Source organism: Syzygium oleosum, unplaced genomic scaffold, assembly GCF_021117445.2.
Source record: "Syzygium oleosum isolate NSW1041296 unplaced genomic scaffold, Sole_v2.1 Sole_v2.10, whole genome shotgun sequence".
NCBI classification, from domain to species: Eukaryota; Viridiplantae; Streptophyta; class Magnoliopsida; order Myrtales; family Myrtaceae; genus Syzygium; species Syzygium oleosum.
The window spans coordinates 1,051,215-1,068,575 of NW_026607494.1; the positions used below are offsets into that span (position 1 = coordinate 1,051,215).

General features: G+C 40.7%; 1 protein-coding gene across 2 annotated transcripts; it reads left to right on the plus strand.

Moving 5' to 3' along the window:
• Window positions 1-1,433: 1,433 nt before the first annotated feature.
• Window positions 1,434-14,545, plus strand: LOC115687931 (IAA-amino acid hydrolase ILR1-like). Of its 2 annotated transcripts, none has more exons than XM_056315422.1 (5): window positions 1,434-1,613; window positions 12,944-13,069; window positions 13,178-13,492; window positions 13,894-14,022; window positions 14,109-14,545. In XM_056315422.1, the coding sequence occupies exons 1-5, from the start codon at window positions 1,449-1,451 to the stop codon at window positions 14,508-14,510; spliced, it is 1,137 nt and encodes a 378-aa protein (XP_056171397.1). In that variant the 5' UTR covers window positions 1,434-1,448; the 3' UTR covers window positions 14,511-14,545. The 2 variants fall into 2 exon arrangements, with proteins under 2 accessions (XP_056171397.1, XP_030469495.1); XM_030613635.2 differs by lacking the exon at window positions 1,434-1,613 and adding an exon at window positions 11,971-12,486.
• The last annotated feature ends 2,816 nt before the right edge of the window (window positions 14,546-17,361 follow it).

Sequence of the window (17,361 nt, forward strand, 5' to 3'; positions counted from 1 at the left end):
AAGAGGAAGGTCAACAGGAGCTCGCCAAGGCCCGCGGCCAATTGGAAGGCCGAGTACCCGATCTCGAGGCGTTGATTGAGGGCTTATCCAAAGAGGACCTAAAGAGGCTATTGGGCTCTCGGGGCACAAGCTCGAGGCGGCCAAGGTGAGGCTGGCCGTACTGAAAGAGGACGCAATGAGGAGATCATTGAGCCGTACAAATGATCATCATGCACATGTAAATGATCATATGTATCATCATCATCACATGCACGGCTCGTTTCAAGATCACTGCCATTTTGGTGATGTCCCTCCTGGGCAAGACTTTCATTTCGCCACCCCAGAGGGCATGATACTTTTGGAGACATCGTCGTATGGCCCCATCATGGGCAACATGCCACTGGAAGGCACTCCGAGCTTTGGGACGTGCTATGACGAGCTGATGGTCCAACCAGCCTCGCTCCTCGTGCCGCTCTCGGTGATGCAGGCTTCGTCATGAGGGGATTTTCAGTTTCTTGATTATCACTAAGATTCTGAGCAAGAAGAGCACACGGTTTGAGTTGCTTCTTCATGCATTATTGCGTGATTTTAGCTTTTCCATTAGTCGGTTGAATTTTAATGTGTAGATATGTCAATACTTTTACTACAGCAAGGTCGTTACTATTAGGGGCGAAATACTTTGTTTCTCTCCTCATTGAATTGTTCGTATTAGATAGAGAGGAGTCTTGTAATTTTTACTTTTTGGTTGTCCAAAAAGATGGACAAAAACGAAAATAAATAAATAAAATCTGGCGGGATGTGGTTTTGCTCATTTCCATTAACCTCTCTGGATTTCTTTTTCTATTATTCCGAAAGTGTTAACAGAAGAGCCGTGAGATGATTTGCTTCAGAAACACAAATTCAGACAACTAGCAACTATCAATAAATGCTTTCAAGGACAAAGATAAACATAACACACTCCCAAGTCACAAATCCAAGTTGTTTCATCGTCCACTCTAGTTGAGTTGCATGCGAGTGCAAGCTGGGGAATTACTGAGAAAAAAACTTGTTATATAGTAAAAAGAATGACAGAGCAACAGCAATAATTTCTGAAAACATAGAGAGTCTGCAATGCGCAGGTCTCTTGTTTTGTCCACTATGAAAGCGCAGTTCCTCAGATTGTAGAACGACATCCCTCTCCATCTCTCTCGTACTTGTCTCCTCCAAGAAGCGACAGATCAACGAGACTCGCTCCCACCGCATCTTCGCTGAAACCAAAACGTCAATCACTCAAACTTGTAATGGCGTTGAGTTTCAGAGCCATTCTTCCAAATGGGACACGCTCACTTGCTGCGGTTGTCGCTCTCTCTTCCACTTCTGTCGGTCCCGCGGTGCCGAGCCCGAGCTCAAGTCTTTGACCCAAGGCTTGCTCAAATCGGCCAGGGACCCAGAGTTCTTCCAGTGGATGCGAGACATCAGGAGGAAGATCCATGAGTAGCCAGAGCTCGGGTTCGAAGAGCACCGGACGAGTCAACTCATTAGAGACGAGCTCGACTCTCTCGGGATCAAGTACAACTGGCATCGTCGCTTTCATGGGGTGCGGAGAGAAGCCGGTGTTCGCTCTCAGAGCCGACATGGATGCTCTACCATTGCAGGTGAGCGATCTTTAATGACATACCCGAGTCGAGGTTATGTCAGTGTAATGGGTTTTGGGTTATGTTCTTTGGTACAAACGGAGGTGAAGTGTTTGTTCTTTTGCCAGAACGCGCGAAAGCATGTCAAATGTGGGAAAGTGCTCGAGTAAAAGTAATTAGTCGGTGATGTCTAATAGTAGAACAGGGCCATTGGTTGCAAATGTCAACTGGGGGCTAAGTTCTTGAGTAAAAGTAATTGATAAATTAATCGGTGATGTCTGATAGTAGAAACAGGGCCATTGGTTTTGGGTATATACGTGTGGCTAATGTGATTGATTTACCTGTAAGAATCACAGGTAATGCGGGTCTTTGCCGACATTTAGTAATTTGAAGGAGGGTGTCTTGAAATTTAACGCGAACCATTAGTAAATGCAGAGTAGTTCATGTTTTTGACTCTTTGCTGTCTTGCGTTGATGATCACATGAAGGGACTGGTGGAGTGGGAGCACAAAAGCAAGATTGGCACGAGTTCATACAGCGGAGACCGCCAATGAGACTGTTCAGTCTTCGCTAATAGATCACACAGCATAACACCTGTAGTTCTGCTAGGCCTTGAGCCCCCCCTGAATTTGGGTACAAGATCTGTTCATATCTGAATATTTCCCAATCTACTGGGCATTCGGCCTCGTATTTTTCATGATATTTTCTCTCCATTTATAACTAGGTACTCATGCAAATAAATCTTCCATACAGTTGTTACATTTATGAACTCATGCAAATGGATCTTCCAACAACATTTTTAGCATTACTTGGATACATATAGTTTTCTTCTGGAAAATTGTACACTAGATATCACACTAATTATCAAGCCATAGATGTTCTTGTTGAAGAACAGAACAGTAACCAAAATGCATGGAGGATAGATTAGCAGTGTGAATGAGAGTTACATTCAGTGGGATATAAACTTCGATACCTTGTCTTCTGGCGGATCGCACTAATCATAGTGAGGAAGAATTTCATAGCAGTCATTTTTCCATCTTTGTTTTCGATTGACTTTTATTCCCGTAATTGAAAATTCTGCTTGTTCTTCCATATGAATCTATGTCAGGGTTGCAGTATCATCAGAGTCCACGCGATCAGCTTACCTATGATTAGGTTTTAATTTAGAGAAAGCTTGGTGAGTAAATATAAATTTCCTGCTTATCATTGCAGTAAAATGCTATTTGTTCATCACATTAATGTCAATTTTCTCGGCCTAGGCTTTAGCGTTTCCATCACTTGCATTTGTCTGTTTCATTTAACTTAATTCGTCACATTCAGGGGGAACAACCAGTTGAACATATTCAGCATCACACTAACCGACTTGCATTTCTTCAGGAGAAAACATTCTTTGGCAACATGTTTGGGTGAAATGGTTTGCAAGATACTGGCAGTCTTTGTAAACCTGTACATTCTCAGAAATTACCGGTGGGACGGAACAGACGTATGCTTCTCAACTTCACTTGTACATCACTTACAATCACACTGCAGATTTTCTGGTAATGGGCAGTCATATACGTGAAGTGGGACAGCTAAAAAAAAAAACCACAGTTTTGCATCAGACGCACAACTAGGTCTGCTCTTTCCTGTTCCCTTATGGAAGAGTACTTGGTCTCTACAGCACTTAAGAGTGGCACTATGAACATGACTATCCAACTTTGTTGCATTGATGCCTGAAGTCTCAGCTTTCTCTTAGCCGTTCAAGGGAAGAATGTTATATTTGGGAATGCAATTTGTAGGGTCATCCTGACCAATACGTATAGGTGAGGTGGGTGAATTGAATACATAAATTCTCTTCCGTGACTTGTTTAGATGAGGCAAAGGTTAATTTCTCTTCTGTATGATGTTGCATCCATGGTCGATCCCCTCTTTAAGACTTCTGACCCCATATGCTTTTAGGCCATAAGTTCATTCTACAATTCAAATTACCCAATTCGTACTTTAGATTACCAGCCGCCATGAAGCAATGGATCTGTTTCTGCACTTTATAAAACTTACTACATAACAATGAAATAAGATGCATAAATTTCTATAGCAATGGAAGACCCTTCAAATTTATTATGCTCTTTGGTGCATGTGGCGTCCAAGTCATGAACAGGGTTGAGGAGAAGAAAAAGTTGTATTTCAAGCATTGCACCATGTCATAGGCAATATGGAAAATGGATCGAGTACCTGTTGTGCTGCGGATCTCCTGCTTTGAACAATTCTCTGCATTCTTTTCACTGAGAGCCTGTACTTATTCAAGCATGATGGCAAAACTTAATTAGTAAGGACAAACATGTAATATATGCACGGAGTTGTCTCCTTGTATCAGAGTACAATACACCAAGAGATATTATAGTAGATCTATTCTTACCTTGAGCTCCTCCGTAGTCCATCTATTTTCAGCAAGCCAATCACTCTCAGATATAGTAAGTGGAAGACCCTTGTTACGCTCGTGATCCACTTGCAATTTGTGTCTATGTTCCCTATACTGTCTTTGCATATGTTTTAGCACGAACCCGCAATCTTTCTCCGATAGTCCACAATGATTCCAGTAGCATTAGAAACAAAAGGAAAAATACACACATCATAAAAAACAAGTAACTCAACGGAGAAAATGCATCCCATCACTCAATACATTAGTGAAAATCACTGTACATGTCTCAAGAATGACCAGTTGGATCTTGCAATGTAAAGAAGTGAGGTTTTTACCTAATCTAGAAAGGAAAAGATACCCCCAAAAAAAATTTTGTATAGCCTCGTGATAATTTGCTTCTCCCTCTATTTCAGTATCCTCCACCTCTTCTTTTATCTCATCATCATTATCTATACTTAGTTCACTTCCTTTTAGATCAGGACAACTCAACTCGACCAAACTTAGTCGGAGGAGACCAGTGGCGGTGACCCAACCTGGAGGACTTATCTTGACTAAACTTCATCGGAAGCGTCAATTGAGAGAAAACGAATATTTGTTCCTATAGGCCAAATGCATTTGTATGTCAATTGAATATTTAAATATTAAAGCACACATTCATCTAATAATTTAAGTTTTTTGAACAGTCGACAGTGTCCTCCACAAAATCTGACATGATATCAGAGTAGGACGTCCTGAGTTCGAATCTTTCTAGACTTCTATCTACCTCCCTAATAAATATTTCCACGCTAGTAAATAGGCAAAATGACCCTTTTTTAAATAGGGTTAATATCACAAAAACCCCAAACTAGTAGACTTGTGATAAATTTACTCCGGACTAATTTTTTGATTGCCAAAAACCCCAATGACAAATTTACCCCAAACAAATTTTTTGACCACTAAAAACCCCAAACTAATACACTTGTAACAAATTTACCCTCCGTTAAATTGGATTAATACCACGAAAAATCACAAATTAGTAAAATCTATGACAAATAGAGGGGTAAAATCCCAAACTGGTATACTCGTCAACTTTCATATGTCATCTAACTCAGTAATTTGACAGTAAAATTTAACGTAAACTAACGGAGGGTAAATTTGGTAAATGTTTACCAGTTTGGGGTTTTTTGTGGTAAAAAAAATAGTTTTGGTAACTTTTTCATATGTGTACCACTTTAGGATTTTTCGTGATGTTAACCATTTTAATTTTAGACCACGCCTTTATCTAATAGCTTAAACTTTTAGAACAATCGGCAGTGATCTCACAAATATCACATGGGATAAGTTAGACAAGATAGAAGACTACATGCCTTTGTCAGATTGAAAAAAAAATTGGGAGAGAGAAGTGGGAAAATATTAGAGGTAAAATGAAATATGAAAGTGAGAAACTAGACTAGAAATTTCATTTTGCTTTCACCCAATTAGTAAATCACATTTTTCGACCAAAAAAAAATCGCATTCACATTTCTTAATTAAATTATAATAAGGCGATTTTGTAAGTCTTTTGAATGTCAATTAAATTACCGATCGGTGTATAGTCTCATAATAAATTTCCCCTCTTGTATTGTTACTTTCTTGAAAGACGTTTACGATGACAAGAAATTTGCACTTATTTTCCCTTTTGAAAGGGATATATAGATTTCCAAGAAACTTGTGATAATTATAAGGGTTATGTTCTTTTTTTTTTGGGTCAGAATTAAAACGATTATGTGTTAACAATGTTTCAAGCCAACTTATTGAGCATTATTCTAGCAGGTACTAATTACAGCATATTTTAAGAAAAGTCAATATATTTACCATTTCCTCTGGAAGTTTTAACAAGATAGTTTCACAAAATCCATAATATAATTTTTTGTATTAAGATTGTACCAGGTGAATGAGAATAACATTAACACGTCGTGGTTAGGATATGAATTGAAAACTACCTGAAAAGTCCATGATAAAAAAAAAAATTCCACCCATGTTTTTTTTTTTTGTTTTTTTGGACATAATCCACCCATGTTTGAAAAGTCTACACTATCACCTACTTATCTGTTATCCTTTCTCTCTTAATACTTTAATCCCAATCTCGCCGCACAAAAAAAATTAATAAGCAAATAATATATTGAAATTACGAACAAATGTATTTTTTGACAAATTTAAATTCTCTTTTTCTCGGAAAGAAATCGAACTCTCTCTGTCTACCTCTCTTGGATTGATTTGCTTTGTTTGTATTTTTTTTTTCATTGGCCAATAGATATCTTGTCTTGATTAAGTTGTGATGAGCATGCACGTCTTTTATTGAGGGTCCGTTTACACTCACATACTCTTGGAAAGTTGTGATCAGATCAACTAATAAATGGTTATAATATTCACAGTCTAGATTTACTACTAATTGCCTTAGTTTCTTTATGAGCGCAAATTTCGATCGATCAATTAAGAAATATTTTTATTCTTAATTAATTATTTCTAATTCATCGATTAGCAATTTATTTGCTTCAAACTGATCCATTTACTATTGATTATTTGATCAAATAAATGCTTTATATTAATATAGTGAAGAGTCAAATATTTTGACACATTTTCGTGACGATGAATCAAATCTCTTAAACTAAGCTCGGTTATGTATAGCTATATTGTAATTGTATATAAGTGTAGAATTCAGTTGAACTACACATCGTGATGGTGTACGTATATATTTTAAGACCAAATCTAAAACAAACAGATTATTTGTAAAATTACAGAGTTGAGAACATTTTCATTTCATAAACATTTGTTGCCTTCTTGGTATATTTATTGTAAGTAGTGAACTAATTATCAACTTTCTTGGAAATTTTAATTGATTATTAGGTCACAATTACGTGCATCATCACCTGCGAAGTCGTTCTTTTATTTTATTTTTTATTTTTTATTTTTTCTTTGCCCTTACAAGTTACAATCACCTCCCAGTCATCAAGTTAATAAAAAGCCCTAGACAATTAAATTAGTAATTATTTCAAATTGATAAAACAAAAAAAGCCCTAGATAAATAACTTAGTGATTATATCAAATATATAACAATTTGAGATCCCGCGAAATACAAGGTGGTACTGATTAATTTCGTCTCGAAATAATTAAATTATGTAGTTCGAAGCTATTGAAAGAGAATATGAAGGAACATTTTTTTTTCTTAATATGGAATTGCTCTAAAAGATAATCTCTTTCTTCATCCCTTCTCTATAAATTGAAGTTCTTTCCTTTCTTCACGGTCAACACGCAAACCAGCTTCCACGACTGAAACACAACGGTCACTTCTCTCTCTTCTCTCTGTCTCTCTCTGTTTTGAATAGGGAGGGCAGCGAGAACAGAGACGTACATTACCTCTTTGCTCTGTCTCTCTTTCTCCATTGAAGCTCTGGGGGTTTATCGAAATTTGCAGAGGGAGGAGAACTTGGTCGACGGCATTGTGAATCGGTGAGTGCTTTCTCTCTCCAATAACCCTAGGTTTATGTTTTGGTCAAAATCGGTTTATTGAAATCTCCGTAGTTCTGTGGTGCCCAATTGTCTCTGTTTTTTGTACTCCTGTTCTATGTTCTCTGTCTGCGCGCGATCTCAAGTTCTCGTTCAATTTCTTTGTTTTGTTTCTTGCAAAATTCGATGAAGAATCGCCCCCCCACACCTTTCTCTCTCTCTTCTCTCTCTGGAATTGCTCTGAAATTTTCCTGCGACGCTTCTCGTGAATTTGTTTTATCCTTCCATTGTTTTTTTCTCCTGGTTTGTCTGGATTCTGACATTTGGAGGTGACTCTCAATTACATCCTTTGACGGTGTTCCATTAGGGCAAGACATAAAAGGGAAAAAGGAAACAGGGCAAGAAAGAAGCCATACATAATGTTGTTTGAAGAGGAGAAAACAGGGACGTGTTTACAAACCATTGATCGATTTCTTTTCACGATGTCAAAGATTATTTAGGCGTGAATTATGCAGAGGAAAGCCTCCATTGAGGACCAAGGTTGTTTGCTTGAAGTAACACTGTACCATCAGTTTACTGTTCAAGACATTCAACCAACTTCAACTGTCTTCTATTTTATTTTCATTTATTTATTTTTTATTTTTTGCTTAAATATATGCTTGAATTTTGGAGTTCTCCTCTGTTGGTGGCTATATCTGGTTTTTTCATTTGCTCGTCCAAAAAATCAAGATCCTTTCTGAATTTTATTTTTAGATATTCAGATAGAGACAAAATCATGAATTAGCGCTTGAGGATTGCTTGGTGATCGATCCATAATATCTTTGATGCAAATTTACAGTAAAATTTTTTATCCGGTTATAATGAAGAATGTTTTCTTTTTACCCTTCTTTATTTTTTAATTTTTTTTGTCCCTCGTTTACCAAGAATAAATGGTACAAGCCTATTTTTTCTTTCCTAATTGTTGCTGTTTCTACTTTTTGCAGGATTTATACAAAAAAAATTAAAAACTTTGAGACATGGGTCGTCGTAAATTGCCTTTAGAGTTTATCCCCAATGAGAAAGCACGTAGGATCACCTACGAGAAGAGGAAGAAGAGCATAATGAAGAAGGCCCAAGAGTTCACCACCCTATGTGGTGTCAACACATGCATAATTATCTACGGTCCCGAGGGATCCGCCGCCAGCGCCACTGAGTCCGAGGTCTGGCCCGCGAACCGCGAGAAGGTAAAGCGCATCATCGAGCGGTACATGAGCGAGGGGGCAGACCGCCGTGCCAAGAAGACGGTCGGGTTGCCCGAGTTCTTCATGAATCAGAAGAGGAAGGTCAACACCGAGCTCGCCAAGGCCCGACTGGCCAATTGGAAGGCTGAGTACCCGATCTCGAAGGCGTTGATTGAGGGCCTCCCCAAAGAGGACCTAAAGAGGCTATTGGGCTCTCTAGGGCACAAGCTCGAGGCGGCCTAGGTGAGGCTGGCCGTACTGAAAGAGGACGCAATGAGGAGATCGTTGAGCCGTACATATGATCATCACGCACATGTAGATGATCATATGTATCATCATCATCATCACATGCACGGCTCGTTTCAGGATCACTGCCATTTTAATTTGGTGATGTCCCGCCTGGGCAAGACTTTCATTTTGCCACCCCGGAGGGGACGATACTTTTGTAGATATGTCTATACTTTTACTACAGCAAGGTTGTTACTGTTAGGGGCAAAATACTTTGTTTCTCTCCCCATTGAATTGTTCATATTGGCAAGTGAGGAGTCTTGTAATTTTTTGTTTCTCGATGTTCAAAAAGTAGGGCAAAAAACGAAAAAATTAAATCAAATTTGGCTGGTTGTCGTTTTACAACAAGAATCTACGAGTATTTGAGGAAAATGCGCTTTGCTGGAAAATCACTAACAGTGCTTTTCTAATATGTTGCCCTCATTTATGTATCTATTTGTATGTGATAAACATAGGCATATCAACTGTTCATACCATAAGGTTCCCTGAACTTTCTATGTTTTCCTTGTTGTACTAAATTTCTTTGTGCATAAGAACACTCAATTTCGGATGTAACAGGAGAACAAAAAAGTCAATGGAGTCAATTGTGGATACGCTTTGCGATTAATCATTCTATTTCACACTTCAAGCGCATAATTATTCCGTGGCGATTTAGTGTAACTCGTGGAACATATGTGCTTGTGTTGTCACAACATAAAAGGATAGTCAGTACTTGAGTCTATTACTGATACTTGGTAGATCGACTATCAACTGAGAGCTCACGATGCGATTTTCTTTTGTCGTTTACCATGCTCACGATGGCATTTTGTTCGCATAGGTCCAGTAAGTTGAGGGTCTGCAGAAACAAAAGAATCCATCCAATGGTGTGATTCACAGCCAGTTTGCTTGCACACGCAACTATAACCAAGAACTAGCCAGCTGATGAGTCTATTAGTATATGCAAGAGTGTTCGAGATCACAAGACCAATGCGTACCTTTCGAACTGAGAGCTTGGGATGATACTATTAATGATGCAAGACTGGCCTAAACGAATCTTCCTCCAACACTTTACGGCGAACTCGGGTGGCAAGAGAAGAGAGAATGAGATGCTGCAGCAAAAAACTATTATCTTCCTAAGATGCGATGCAATGCCCCGAGATGAATGAGCAGCCAAACCAACATTTGCATAGTTATAAGTTGTCACCAAGACAATATAGCTTCTTTCCCATCACCTCGCGGAGCTCTGGCTATACCAGCTGCACTGACACCATGGCAAGAGCAGTTGATGTTTTTCCTGAGCTATTCTGGCATTTGGTATAGAAAAGAAATGCAGTGGATGAAAACCGATTCTAGTCAGGATGGAACTGATGATGGCCAACTTCTACGCCCATTTTTCAGGAGTCAAAACGTTGTGACCACGGGACAGCCATCGAGACGAGGAACGGCGCTTCACTTCAAAATCCCAAGTGCATCGAGTCGAGATGAGGCAGTGCACGGGCTTATCCTAGTTAATTAATAAAAGGGTTGAGATAGCCCTAGACTATAGGTGACAAAATGTAATTAATAATATAAAACGTAAAGAGAAAATCGGGGTAGAATGGAAAAATTAACTGGGTAAAAGTGTAATTTTTGTCTCCAGTAAATGCATGACAGTCCCACTCTCCCACCTAATCCTCCAAAGATGAACTCTATTAGAGGTGTGCAAAGAAATCAAGAATCGCTCGGATCGCCTTGAACAGGACCGGACCGGCCAAGAACTGGCTGTTCCCATGTGGACTGGTTCAGTTCCTGGTTCCAGGCGTAGAACCCCCCACCCGGACCGAATCAGTATATATATATATTATATAAATATTTTTTGTAAGAAAAAATTCCATCCGCAACTATAATTTCCTAGAAGATTTAGCAAGAATTTATGTCAATTGAAATACAGACGCCTTCTCTAGTATGTCCTTCAAGATTTATGGACTGATAAAATTAGGAGAGCATCAAATGTCAATTGAAATACACAAGTGCTCATCATTTGAACAATTAACTCATCGTTCATGTGTCTATTGAGCGAGTAGAGTTTCATTTCTTAGTCCATCTAAAATTCGCTTGAAGGACAAATGAAATCATTTTTGTGAGCATACATTGTTTAGGTCTCTTTGAGATTCGCGATTGATTTGATCTGCATAATCAAAGACCGAACATACCGGTTTACACCAATTTTAGCTACAAACCGGTACACACACACCCCTTTTCCCTTGCAAAGAAGTACCCAAATAAAAATTAGGTTCACCATGGTACTATTGATGAATGCAATTTTGTAGAGATTAGAAACCGGTTCCATGGATCCATCTGGGAATCGAACCGGACCGACAGTCTGATTCCCCAATAGATCTATGAAACCAACGAGTGGTTCCTACTTCCAATTTTTCGAAACCAGTCCTTAGTAGGTGTGATTCCCTGTTCTAGGATGGGAACGACCCACCCGGACCATGCTCAGCCCTAAATTATATAGATACTTTTTTTTCCGACCAAAAAAAAAAGAATACTTATTTTATAATTAGAAAAAATCATTTTCTCAATTTTTTTTCTTCCTTCCAAAACTATCCTTGCATAAACTAATAATAAAAAGTCGAAAAAATAGATTTCATTCAAACCCTCTTCTTTCATTAAAAAAAAATAACTCTCGCTCATTTTTTTTCATTCAAAATATAATTATTACCTTCTTTTTCTGAAGTAACTCTCGATCTATTAAAGTTTTTCTCCTTTTGCACATATCCATGCAGTTTCATCGTCACATGTAGAGCGGAGCGGGGTCCACTCTAGTTGAGTTGAATGTACGACACACGCAAGCCGGGGTCCACCTCGGCTTATAACACCGAGATTCGTGCGAAACGTGGGAAACTTATTTTAAGGAATGACCCGGCAACAGCAAATATTTATGAAAACACGAAGAGTTTGCAATGCGCAGGTATCTTTCTTGTCCGCCCTGAAAGCGCAGTTCCTCAGATTATAGACCGACATCCCTCTCAATCTCTCACGTACTTGTCTACTCCAAGAAGGGACAAAGCAAACCGGCTCACTCACTCGCATCTTTGCTAAATCCAAAATGTCGACCTCAGTCTCCCCCTCTATTTCATCGCCCCTCCGGTTTTCGCTTTTTGTTAAGCTTCGAATCGCGTCGAGTTTCAGAGCCATTCTTCCAAATGGGGCTAGCTTACTTGCAGCTGTTATCGCTCTCCCTGTTTCTCGTCAGTGGGTCGTGTGCTGTGGAGCTCAAATCGGAGCCCGAGCTCAAGTCCTTGACCCAAGACTTGCTGGAATCGGCCAAGGACCCGGAGTTCTTCCGGTGGATGCGGGACGTGAGGAGGAGGATCCACGAGTACCCGGAGCTCGGGTTCGAAGAGCACCGCACGAGTCAGCTCATTAGGGATGAGCTCGACTCTCTGGGGATTAAGTACAAGTGGCCTGTGGCCAAGACTGGCGTCGTCGCCTTCATGGGGTCCGGAGAGAAGCCGGTGTTTGCTCTCAGAGCCGACATGGATGCTCTACCGTTGCAGGTGAGCGATCTCTAAGGACTTAGCCGAGTCGAGTTTACGAAACACTGGGAATTGGGGATTTCATGTCGCATTGTTCCGAAGCCCAGGAAGTTTCTGTTAGTGTAATGGGTTTTGGGTTATGTTCTTTGGTACACGACGGAGGTGAAGTGTTTGTTCTTCGATAGAACGAGTGAAAGCATGTCAACTGAGGGCAAGTTCTTGAGTTAATCTAATTAATCGGCGATGTCTGATAGTAGATGCGGAGTATATACATTGATGCTCACATGAGTACATGACGGAGGTGAAGTGTTTCGGGTATATACATATGGTTAATGGGATTGATTTACCTGTAAGAATCACGGGTGAGCCTAGAGTAGATGCGGGTTTTGAAATTTCATGTGAAACAATAGTAAATTCAGAGTTGTTCTTGTTTTGATTCCTTGCTGTCTTTATAATATGCATTGATGCTCACATGAAGGAACTAGTGGAGTGGGAGCACAAAAGCAAGGTTGACGGGAAAATGCATGCCTGCGGCCACGATACCCATGTAGCTATGCTTCTCGGAGCAGCCAAATTGCTCAAAGAAAGGGAAAATCAGATCAAGGTACTTCTCATCTCACCCGTCACTATCTTTAACTTACATGCTAAAGCAGTTGGCACTTTTCACCATCAAGACAATTTATGCATTCTTGTTGTGTCGTGAATTCTTAAGGGAACCGTGAAGCTTGTATTCCAGCCTGGAGAAGAAGGTTATTCCGGTGCTTATTACATGTTGCAAGATGGAGTTCTCGATGACCTTGATGGAATCCTCAGCATCCATGTTTTGCCTAATGTGCCGACGGGGTTCCTTGCTTCCAGGCCTGGCCCGATGCTTGCAGGTGCTGGGGTGTTTTCCGCTACTATTCAGGGGAAAGGCGGGCACGCGGCACTTCCGCATCACAATATAGACCCTATTGTTGCAGCTTCATCTGCAATCCTCGGTCTTCAGCAAATTGTATCTCGAGAGACCGATCCTCTTGAGGCAAAGGTAGTTTCCTTCTCGTCCGTTTTATTCATTATCTTAAGCTTCTAGATGTTGGAGGGGAACATGATTATGCGTGTGCACGTGATTGTAATCATTCGAGAGTATGACATCTGCAGCAATTTCATATCACTGCCAAACTTGTCATCCGAAGATACTTCTTGTTGTTTGTTAACCATGCATTGTACACTCAGAATAGGGAAACAGAAGGCCTAAATCTGTCGTGCTACAATAAAGTTGTATGAGCATCACAGACTACCACCGAAAGTGTCTCTTGTTTGAACTTCCTTGTGAAATGTTTATGTGACTAATGGAATTTCCAGTAATGCACTATGTGCGTCTTTTCTAGTTGCATGTTCTGGTCTAGCTTTAGCATCATCTCAATATGTCATACTTTGAATGGACAGGTGGTGACGGTCGGGTACATCGAAGGAGGCCATACCGCTAACGTGATTCCTGAGTCTGTCAAATTTGGAGGAACCTTTAGAAGTTTGAGTTCCAGTGGTCTCTTATCCCTTCAGAAGAGGATAAAAGAGGTAAATTGACGAATTCGTCGGCCGGTCTCTTATTACCGAGGTTGTCGGTTATTTATTCTTGCAAATACTTTGTGTTGTGGTTGCAGGTCATAGAAATGCAAGCGGCTGTTCACAGATGTAAAGCTGTGGTACACTTCGGAGAGGACAACGTGCCTCTTTACCCTGTAATGGTTAATGACAAAGTCCTATATGAACACACGAAAAGGGTCGGAGAGATCCTGCTCGGCGAAGGCAAAGTGCAGCTTATGCCGGTGACAATGGGATCCGAGGACTTCAGCTTCTTCGCGGACAAGACCGCTTCTTTGATTTTCGTGGTGGGGATACAAAATGAGACTCTGAAATCGCATCACGTGCTGCACTCGCCTTACTTCTTCGTCGACGAGGAGGCTTTCCCTATTGGAGCGGCTCTTCATGCAGCTGTTGCAATGTCATACTTGGATGAGCACGCGGATGCAGATAGTGCGTGTCCTTGCTATGGTTACCCTTAAGCCTCAACCTGCGTAAGAAAGTTATAAAGGGTTACTCATTGACCAGAGATTCCTAGATTCGTATGCTAGTCTGTGGGTTTGTTTCCTTTACGAAAGACGTGGGATCTTGATCTCCCAATCGCCATGAATTAACAGAGATATATCTTAAGAATCAGTAAGAGTATTGCATTCACGAAAATCTGCTGACTTGCTTTCAGTCATATCCGCAAGGGTCTTCGAATCCAATTCAACAGTAATCTTCGACAAACCCTGCTCTTGTGCATATCATGCCCATGACTAAGCTTTGAACAGAAGATGAATCCTCCTTTCCAATCTCCTCCTTCATCAAGTAAGAATCTTCCTGCTCCAGCCAAGCCCAGGATTTTGTTTGGATGTGGGACGGAAGAAAAGTAATCTCTCTAATTTCAGAGCAAACTCAAAAGATAGATTCAAGCTTCAACTTTTATGAGAAATATCACTGAAAGTCTACATTATAAATATATATAGATATATATATATATATATATATATATATATATGATTTTTTAGAACTAGATCTTTCTAAATTTAAATTTTGACACTTCTTATTTCGGGTATGTTAATCAATCTTATTTTACAGGATAACCCCAAAGATGGTTTCAATCCAAACTCTTTTCAATAAGGTTCTGTTGAACTTGTGGCTCAAAGTTCTTGCCAAAATTTGGAGTTTGGATGGAGCTCGGACATCGGATGGGTCGGTGACTTGTTTGCAGGTGCTTGTGGTCCGACGAGGCAAGAGACTGGCCGCCGGGCCCTGGCCATCGGATGGGTTGGAGACATCTATGGAGGTGCCCGTGGTGCGTGAAGGCTAGAGACTTGTTTCTGGCCAACAAAATAAAATCATAAAAGCTAAATTTTGGAAAAATTAATTAAGGGTTGCTTTACTTGTTTGGTTCATCGGACCGGCTCGTGATGCGCTCTTCACCCCGTGTTTAAGTCGCGCCCCTATTTTGTCTAGTCAGTGTTTTTCAGCGCGAGTGAGCGTGGTGAGACCCGGGCTCGTTAGTTTAGCATGACCGTGCGTGAACGTGTGTGATTTCGAGTTGATTTGGGACCGTTTCGTGGCTGAGTCGGGGCTCGGGCCACCATTCGCAGCCGTGACATGGCTTGCGATTCGTGGTGGTGGTGGTGGTTGGAAGCGAGGCGAGTCAAGGCATTGGGTAAAATTCCAAACTAGTACACCTATGACAATTTTTCACAAGAAACCTCAAACTGATATATTTGTGATAAATTTACCTTCTGTTAAATTAAATTAATACCACAAAAAATCACAAACGGATACACATGTGACAAACGGAGGGTAAAGCCCCAAACTGGTACACCCGTCAATTGCCACGTGTCATTCAACTCAAAAATTTGACGGTAAAATTTAACGGAAACTAATGGAAGGTAAATTATCATAGGTATATCAGTTTATGGTAAATTTATCAAAGATGTAGCAGTTTGAGATTTTTCATTATATTAACCCTAACTTTTATAATAACTTTCAAGCAGGAAACTTTTTAAGTCAGTTATAATAAAGAATGTTCTTTTCCCTCTTTCTTTTCTGATTTCTCTTGTCTCTCTGTTTGCAAGAACTCTTGCTCTAAATATGTACAAGTTAATTTTTCTTTCCTATTTTGTTGCAGGGATTTACACTAAAAAAAAAATCAAAGACATTGAGATATGGGTCGTCGCGAATTAACTTTAGAGTTTATCGCCAATGAGAAAGCATGGAGAATCATTTACAAGAGTGATCCACCTAGTACGGCGTCGACACGTGCTTAATCATCTACGACCCCGTGGGGTCCGCCACCGCCACCGCCACCGCCACCGCCACCGCCACCGAGTCTAAGGTCTGGCCCGCCCCTCGAACTGTTCTCAATGATGCAACGCAATCTGATCTCAACCCAAATGATGCAAGCTTCCTCACCGGGGAATCATACATTTCGTGATTATCTTCTGATCAAGAAGAGTTTGATTTACTTCGTTATGCATTATTAAGTGATTTTAGCCATTTTCTTTAGGTGGTTGGTTTAGGGCCTGTTTGGTTCAACTTTGAAAATGCTACTTGGGGAAATGTAAATACCTTTGGGTGAAAGCCCATTGGGGAAATGCAAATGATGTTTAGTAAAAATATTTTGTAAAGCTACTTTGGCCAAAATATAGTGTTTGGTGAATTTTTTTTTGCAAATGCACTTTGAGAATTATCTTATTTATTAAAAAAAAAAAACAAAACCTACCCATCGCCGGAGCCGACCGCCGGCCGCCGGCAAACGTCGCCCGAGGTCGGGCGAACCCTGGCGAGCCAGATCCGCCGCCGCCGGCGGTCGCCCGAGGCCAGGCGACCCTCGGCGGGGTCGCACGACCCAGGCGACGGCCGCCTGGGTCGCGTGACCCCCGCCGAGGGTCGCCTGGCCTCGGGCGACCACCGGCGGAGGTGGATCTGGCTCGCTGGCCGCCGTCGCCGGCCCTTCTGGTGAAGAAGATGAACAGCGCTAAACCCAAAAAAAAAAAAAAAAAAAAAAGATATGAACAGTAGCATTCGTGGAATCTTTGAAAGCCCAAGGCTGGTCCCACTGACCTTGGGCTTTCAGCATTGGAATGCCGAGCATTTGGCCAATGCTAGGCCAAATGCTGAACCAAATACTCTAACATTTTGGGAAGGGGCATTCGAGGCCCAAAACCCCTTCCCAAAGCTGAACCAAACACCCCCTTACAATATGTGTAGACTGTAGATATGTCAATATTTATTGCTGCCGTAGGATTGTTACTATTAGGGTGAGGTACTTCCTTTCTCTCCACATTAAATTGTTCAGATGGGCAAGTGAGGAGTCTTGTAATTTTTTTCTTT

Excerpts from the sequence above, each read along its gene's own strand:
- LOC115687931 (XM_030613635.2), top strand. The coding sequence starts at position 12,133 with ATGGGGCTAGCTTACTTGCAGCTGTTATCGCTCTCCCTGTTTCTCGTC. Across the intron at positions 12,487-12,943 it reads TGGATGCTCTACCGTTGCAG|GAACTAGTGGAGTGGGAGCA; the intron begins GTGAGCGATCTC and ends GCTCACATGAAG. Across the intron at positions 14,023-14,108 it reads TTCAGAAGAGGATAAAAGAG|GTCATAGAAATGCAAGCGGC; the intron begins GTAAATTGACGA and ends TTGTGGTTGCAG.